This window comes from Hemitrygon akajei, chromosome 18, assembly GCF_048418815.1.
Source record: "Hemitrygon akajei chromosome 18, sHemAka1.3, whole genome shotgun sequence".
Taxonomy (NCBI): domain Eukaryota; kingdom Metazoa; phylum Chordata; class Chondrichthyes; order Myliobatiformes; family Dasyatidae; genus Hemitrygon; species Hemitrygon akajei.
In genome coordinates this window covers 26,886,441-26,894,649 of record NC_133141.1, presented here as the reverse complement: position 1 = coordinate 26,894,649, position 8,209 = coordinate 26,886,441, and the positions used below count along the sequence as shown (strand labels likewise).

The window sequence follows — 8,209 nt, the reverse complement described above, 5'->3', positions numbered from 1 at the left end:
GTGTCTGTGAGAGTGTGGTGTGTGCAATTTAATGATTACCAGTTTATATGTGGGATATTATGCAGCTTTGATGAATCATGGGTGCCATTTGATTTTTGATATATTATTGTACTAACTATTGCTGTTAGTTGAGAGTTGACTACCTACAATAAAGATGTTTTGTTGCAAACTCTATATCCTAGTTACCTTTATGGTTCATTTTTTGGGGGGGAGTGGCGCAATGTGAGCATTGTTTCTCGTGCCAGCATTTATTGCTCATCCCCATTTGCCATCATGAAGGTGGGGGTAAGCTGTGTAGTAGAACTGCTGCAGTCCTTCTGGTGAAAATGCCCTCACAATATTATTGAAAGGGTTACCGTATGAGGAACGTCTGGCAGCTCTTGGGCTGTATTCCCTGGAGTTCAGGAGAATGAGTGGGGGTCTCATTGAAACATTCTGAATGTTAAAAGGCCTGAACAGATTAGATACGGCAAAGTTACTTCCCATGGTAGGGGAGTCTAGGACAAGAGGGCACGACTTCAGGATTGAAGGATGTCCATTTAGAACAGAGATGCCGAGAAATTACTTTAGTCAGAGGGTGGTAAATCTGTGGAATTTGTTGCCACGAGCGGATGTGGAGGTCAAGTCATTGGGTGTATTTAAAGCAGAGAGAGATAGGTTCTTGATTAGCCAGGGCATCAAAAGGTTTGGGGAGAAGGTAGGGGAGTGGGGATGACTGGAAGAATTGGATCAGCCCATGATTGAAAGGTGGAGCAGACTCGATGGGCCAAATGGCCTACTTCTGCTCCTATATCTTATGGTCTTATGACTCAGTATAACTTATACCCAGCGACAATGAAGGAATGCCAATATCTTTCCAAGTTGGGATAGTGTGTGACTTGGAGGGGAACCTGCAGGTGGTGGTGTTCTCTTGCATCTGTTGTCCTTTCCTTCTTGGTGGAAGGGGTTGAGGGTTTGGGAGGTGTTGTCAGAGTAGACTGGGTGAGTAACAGCGTGCATTTTGTAAACAGAGGTTAAAATAAATGAGCAGGAGCAGTAGGCACATTTTACACACCACCGTTCCTAAGGAGCCAACGGATAGTGTAGAGGGGAAGAGAGTTTCAAAGAAGTGGGCAGGAGCACTTAACACGTTTTGCGCCCCACAGTTCCTGAGGAGGCATTGGATTGTGCATAATCAGGCACTTGGCAAGGGCTAATAAAAAGAAGTTAGGTTTACCTGGAGCAGCACATTTAGGAGAAAATTGGATAGGTACATGGATGGAAGGGGTATGGAGGATTATAGTCCGGGTGCAGGTCAATGGGACGAGGCTGATTAATAGTTCAACACAGACTAGATGGGCTGAAGGGCCTGTTTCTGTGTTGTAGTGTTCTATGACTCTGACTATGCAATTATGGCTGCAAAACAAGACCCATTTCTTCCTCCCACCCACACACATCGACAATCATCTAACTCCAGGACAGGTTTCTTTGGTCTCTAGCCTCCGCTGAACAGTGGATTCACAGATATTGGGCCTTCTATGTCCCCAGTGAACTCACAAGGATTCACATACTCTCTGGTCCAGCCATCCGGCCTCGACCTCTGGACTTCCAATCAACCCTTGAGCTTCCATCCTCGGCATCAGCCCAGTACTCACTGATAACGATGAACGAGGACCCGAAATACAGGCCTTGAGCTCCAGACTCGCCTATGATGAAACACTGAACGTTAGGCCTCGAACTCAGTGATAGTAAAGTCAATGAATCTCAAGGATTAGTAATTAGATTCTCTCTTGTTGGAAACCAGAACTGCACACGAGACTCCAAATTTGGCCTCACCAATGTCTTATACAACTTCTACATAACATCCCAATTCCTGTACTGATTTATGAAGGTCAATGTGCTAAAAGCTCTCTTTATGACCCTATCGACCTGTGATACCACTTTCAAGGACTTGTACTCCTAGATTCCTCTGTTCTTCTGCTTCCCTCAGTGCCCAACCATTCACTGTGTAAGTCCTACCCTGATTTTCCCTCCCAAAGTGCAACACCTCACACTTGTCCGCATTAAATTCCATCTGCCATTTTTCTGCTCACTTTCCCAGCTGTTCCAGATCACGCTTTTAATCTTTGATAGCTTTGATCTTTGCAAGGTTTGATAGTCTTCCGCGCTCTCCACTACACCCCCAATCTTGGTGTCATCTGCAAATCTGCTGATCCAGTTAACCACATTATCATTCAGATCGTTGATATAGATGACAAACAACAATGGACCCAGCACCGATTCCTGCGGCACCCCGCTCATCACAGGCCCCTTGTCAGAGAGGCAACCACTCTTTGGCTTCTCTAATAAAGCCAATGTTAAATCCAATTTACTACCTCATCCTGAATGCCCAGTGACTGAACCTTTTTGACCAAACTCCCATGTGGGACTTTGTCAAAGGCCTTGCTAAAGTCCATGTAGACAACATCCACTGTCTTTCCTTCATCAACTTTCCTGGTAACTTCCTTGAAAAACTCTGTGAGATTAGTTAGGCATGATGTACCATGTACAAAGCCATACCAACTATCCTTAATCAAGCCCTGTCTATCCAAAAACTTATAATCCAGTCCTTTAGGACACCTTCCACTTCCAAGAACTTTGACTACAGACGTCAAGCTTACCAGCCTATAATTTCCCAGTTTATTCTTAAAGCTTTTCTTAAAAAACTATAAATTACAATAAGAAATATGTATAAATGAAATTAAAATTGTGCAAAAAGAGAGCAACAGAAGAAAAAAAATAGTAAGTTAGTGTTCATGGGTTCATTGTCCGTTCAGAAATCTGATGGCAGAGGGGAAGAAGCTGTTCCTAAAACATTGAGTGTGTTCCTTCAGGCTCCTGTCCCTCCTCCCTGACAGTAGCAATGAGGAAAGGGTATGTCCTGGGTGGTGGGGTCCTTAATGGTGGATGCTGCCTTCCTGAGGCATTGCCTTTTGAAGATGTCCTGGATGGTGGGGAGGCTGGTGCCCATGATGGAGCTGGATAGGGTTACAACTTTCTGCAGCTTTTTCCGATCCTGTGCAGTGACCCCCTCCGCCCATACCAGACGGTAATGCAACCAGTTAGAGTGCTTTCTGTGGTACATCTGTAGAAATTTGTGAGGGTCTTTGGTGAAATATCGTCATATTTAAAACGTATTTATTATTACTAATTCATCAATCAATGATCATCTCTGCTTAAAATTACCATGGCTAGATAAATATGAAACATTTTTGAAAATTTGGCGCCCTTATTTACAAAAGACAGGATTAAATATATAGGTGCTCCGAAGATGAAATAATTGGTTATTTGGGGAAATAAATAAATATATATACTAAAGTTATTACGAACTCCGTGGAGCATGTGGGGATCTTCCAATATAGATAGATGATAGATAGATAGATAGATACTTTATTCATCCCCATGGGGAAATTCAACATTTTTTCCAATGTCCCATACACTTGTTGTAGCAAAAACTCATTACATACAATACTTAACTCAGTCATAATATGATATGCATCTAAATCACTAACTCAAAAAGCATTAATAATAGCTTTTAAAAAAAAGTTCTTAAGTCCTGGCAGTTGAATTGTAAAGCCTAATGGCATTGGGGAGTATTGACCTCTTCATCCTGTCTGAGGAGCATTGCATCGACAGTAACCTGTCGCTGAAACTGCTTCTCTGTCTCTGGATGGTGCTATGTAGAGGATGTTCAGGGTTTTCCATAATTGACCGTAGCCTACTCAGCGCCCTTCGCTCAGCTACCGATGTTAAACTCTCCAGTACTTTGCCCACGACAGAGCCCGCCTTCCTTATCAGCTTATTAAGACGTGAGGCGTCCTTCTTCTTAATGCTTCCTCCCCAACACGCCACCACAAAGAAGAGGGCGCTCTCAACAACTGACCTATAGAACATCTTCAGCATCTCACTGCAGACATTGAATGACGCCTGGAATGCAATCCAGGCACTCTTTCTTTTTTTCTTCTTTCTTTCTTTCTTTCTTTCTTTCTTCTTTTTTTTCTATAGGGATGTTAGGGGGGAGGGGTTAAGGGGAGGGGGGATGGGTAATATACATTTTTTTCATATACTTTTATTCTGTAATTACTTGAAAACACAATAAAAAATGTTTAATAAAAAAAAAATTACCATGGCTTACACGCTCTGAAAAAGGTTCTCCACCCCTGGGTAGACTGTCAGAATCTGACATAGATAGGGGAGACAAAGAAATAGAGTACATACATTTCAGGTAAGGGGGGGGGAGTTTTAAGGAGATGTGTGGGGTAAGTTTTTTTTACACAGTGGATGGTGGTAGTTGCCTGGAATGTACTGCCAGGGATGGGGTGGAGGCAGATACAATATAGAGGCAGTTAGGAAGCTTTTCGACAGGCAGGGACCAAAGGGATTTGGATCAGGCGCAGGCATAAAGGGGTTAAGTCCAGCACAGACACTGAGGGCGGAAGGGGCTGTTCTTATGCCTCGTTTTATGTTGAAAGCAACATTATATATGTGCATATGTACCTTTCGGAAACTGAGTACCATGCGATATTTTGATGTATTGTGTCAGCCGCTGCTATTCATTGAATAGTTAATATATTGAATAAAGAGTAACACACACAAAATGCTGGAGGAACTGTGCAGGTCGGGCAGCATCTATGGATAGAGGAATAAAGAGTCGATGTTCCTGCCGAGACCCCTCATCTGGATTTGAATAAAGGATGTGTTAGGTGGAACTCTGCCCTCGTTTCTTGGAAACTCTGCCCGTTCCCTTAAACATTATTAGCTGCAAAACATGTAGTTTGCTTTAAGGTGGCTAAAACGCAGAAATCACAGTTTTTTAAAAGGAATTGATCCCGAAACTTACATTGCCAATAGTTTTTTCATCCCACTCAAGCGAGAGCTACTTGCCTGGCTCCTTTACTTTCCTGTCTATAGAGATCGCGGTTTGTAGACTGAAATTTACGGTACATTACTCAAACCATATGGCCCTTCTCAAAGCCCAACGCACACATGGAAAGAGACTGCAGAGTTGGGAGACTTGAACCAGCCTGCGATTCGCCCCTTATCTGCTCTCAAGATTTAAAAAAAAAGATCTCTCGGATCAGAACACCCTCCCTCCTAAATGACCAAGTAGATACCGGCCAGCATGCACCACCCGCCGACGTGCATTGCAACAGTTTGACGGACTGAGAGACAGCGCACCTCGAACTTGCGATCGCAAGAGAATATTCAGCCCGTGTAGAGTTCAATGGTCTTGGGACCGAGAAGACATTTAAAGAGACATCTCTTCTCACAGAGCTAAAAAGAGCAATAAGTCGGCCGAAAGTCCGGGCTGCTTGGAAAGAGCAGCTACCGAGAGACGGTCTGCACTCTGCAATGAAAGCCCCTCAGCGGAGCCCTGGCCGGGCAGAGCAAATGCTTGGAGCAATGGCAGATATCTTGACCTCTTTTGCCCTGCCCAGCCAACAGTGGGTATGTGCACCGTTTTCCCTGAGCCTTCTTTTAAGGGGGGGAGGGGGTAATTCAGCGGCAAGCGGTCCAGGCATATCCAAGGGTGGGGGGGGGGGGGGGAGGTCAAGTCATCAGAACGGAAAGTTCACGTCTGTTTAAACAATATCTAGAGAGGGGTGGAGGAAGTAATTGGCAGCGGGAAGTCAGGTGTTTGAAAGCTCCTGGAATTTGGCTGGCTACTGTCAGCAAGGCGAGGTACAGAGGGGTGTGTCCGGCTATCACGATGACTGAAGGGGACTCTAACTCCAGTGGGTGGGAAGGGGCAGGAGGTTGAAGTTGAGGTATGATGTGCAATCTGATCGCCCCATCATAGAATCAGAGCTAGGTTTATTATCACTGACTTGTAGGACCCGAAATGTGTGGTTTTGCGACAGCAATGCAGTGCAAAGAGATAAAATTACTATAAATTACAAAGCAATTAAATGGTACAAAATATAATGCAGTCATGAACCGTTCAGAAATCTGATGGTGGAGGGGAAAAGCTGTTCCTAAAATGTTGAGAGTGGGTGTTCAGGCTCTTGTACCTCCTCCCCGATGGCAGTAACGAGAAGATGGCATGCCCCGGTTGCTTAGGGTCTTGAGTGAGCACCGCCTCTTGAAAATGAAGCCTGGTGAATCTGTGGAGTTGACTGCCACAGACGACTGTTCGGAATATTTACAATGAAGGTTGACAGGTTCTTGATTAGTAAGAGTGTCAAAGGTTAGGGGGAAAAGGCAGGAGAATGGGGTGGAGAGGGGAAATATCAGCCCTGATGGAATGGTAGGGCAGACATGATGGGCTGAATGGTATAATTCTGCTCTTATATCCTCGATGGTGGGGAAGGTTGTGCCCGTGATGTGGAGGCTTTGGAGAGGGTGCCAAAGAGGTTTACCAGGACACTGCGTAGATTGGAGGGTATGAACTATAAGCAGAAGTTGGACACACCTGGGTTCTTTTCTCTGAAGCGTCAGAGGCTGGGGGAAGACCAGAGAGAAGTTTATAAAATTTTGAGCGGGATATGGTCAGAAGTTTCTCCCAGGGTAGAAATACCAGATATGAGAGGGGATGTGCAGGGCAAATTTTTACACAGAGTGGTGGGTGCCTAAATTTGCTGCCAGGGGAGGTAGTGGAAGCAGATATAACAGGTGTTTAAGATGCTTTCACATAGGTTCGTGAATATGGAGGGATAGGGATCATGAGCAGGCAGAAGAGAATTAGTTCAATTTGGCAAAGTATTCCCTGAGAGGGCAGCTCCCTTCAAGCAGTGAAAGATGGCAGAGGATGTGAGGTTTATAAATTGGTTTATTATTGTCATGTGTACCGAGGGACAGTGAATAAATTTGTTTTGCATGCTATCCATTCAGATTATTTAATTACATTGGTACGTCGGGGTAGTACGAAGGAAAACAAAGCCAGACTGCAGAATCCACTACCACAGTTACAGAGAAGGAGCAGTACAGACAGACATTAAGGTGTAAGGCGTAACAAGGTGGATTGTGAGGTCCATCTTATCAATGGTCTTATAACAGCTGCCCTTTAGCCTGGTGGTACGCGCGGCCAGGCTTTTGAATCTAGGGAGAGGGGCAAAGAGAGAATGCCCAAGGTGGGTGGGGTCTTTGATTATGCTGGCTGCTTTACGGAGGCAGCAAAAAGTGTGGACGAAGTCCATGGAGAGGAGGCTGGTTTCTGTGATGTGCCGAGCTGTGTTCACAACTCTCCGCAGTTTCATGTGTTCTTTGACAGAGCAGTTAACATATCAAGCCACGGTGTATCCAGAAAGGATGATTTGTTGTGTGCATCTATAAAAGTTGGTGAGGGTCAAAGGACTAATGCCTAATTCCTTTAGCCTCTTGAGGAAGTAGAGGCGCTGATGTGCTTTCTTGGACCGGGACAGGCTATTGGTTATGCTTACTCCAAGGAACTTGGAGTTCTCAACCCTCTCAAACTCAATACCATTGAGGTAGACAAGTAATCAAGAAAGAAATCAAAATTGTTTAATGTCACTTCTAGTACACAATTGTGAGAATAGAGTAATAATTTTTAAAAAAACACAATAAATATAAATACATAAAATAGCTTTTATGTCCATAAAGTGACACTAGGCAAAGAAATGTCTGTACATAAGGTGGCTCTGACAGAAAATGATAAAGTAGTGGTGGAGGGGTGGTAGATTAGTGGGTGGAGGGTTAGTTGGGTAGCCTTACTCTTGGGGAAAGTAACTCTTTTTGAGTCTGGTGGTCCTGGCTTGGATGCTACGCAGTCTCCTCCCTGATGGGAGGGGGACAAACATGAGAAGGGTGGGTGGGATCTTTCATGAGGTTGCTGGCCCTGTTCCAGCACTTTTCTGTATATATATCCTTGTTTGTGAGTAAGCTGGTGCCGGTGACACACTGGGCAGTTTTCACTAGCTGGTGTGTGGGCCTTCCTCTCCGCCACAGTGCATTTTCCGCACCTTGCATACTCGTTAGTGTGCTCTGCAAAACGACGCGAGTTTAGATGTGCATGGTCAAGCTCTCTTCAACTTCCAGAAAGTAGAGGCGGTGGTGAGTTTTTCTGATTGTGTATAATGTGTTCTGCGATCGTGAGAGATTGTACGTGATATGCACTCCCAGGAGTCTGAAACTGCTTACAGTTTCCACTGCTGTGCCGCCAATGTTGAGGGGTGTGGGTGGTGCGGGTTTTCCTGAAGTTGATAACCATCTCCTTTGTCTTGTTCCAATTGAG

The 8,209-nt window shown here is 44.7% G+C and overlaps 1 protein-coding gene across 1 annotated transcript in view; it reads left to right on the top strand.

Annotated features, from left to right (window-relative positions):
• Positions 1-5,010: 5,010 nt before the first annotated feature.
• The window catches only part of LOC140741216 (rho guanine nucleotide exchange factor 25-like), a 469,368-nt gene continuing 466,169 nt past the window's right edge, over positions 5,011-8,209 (top strand). The window contains exon 1 of the mRNA XM_073071159.1: positions 5,011-5,466. Within this exon, the coding sequence (XP_072927260.1) occupies positions 5,371-5,466 (96 nt within the window). The 5' untranslated portion in view covers positions 5,011-5,370. The remainder of the gene's footprint in view (positions 5,467-8,209) is intronic.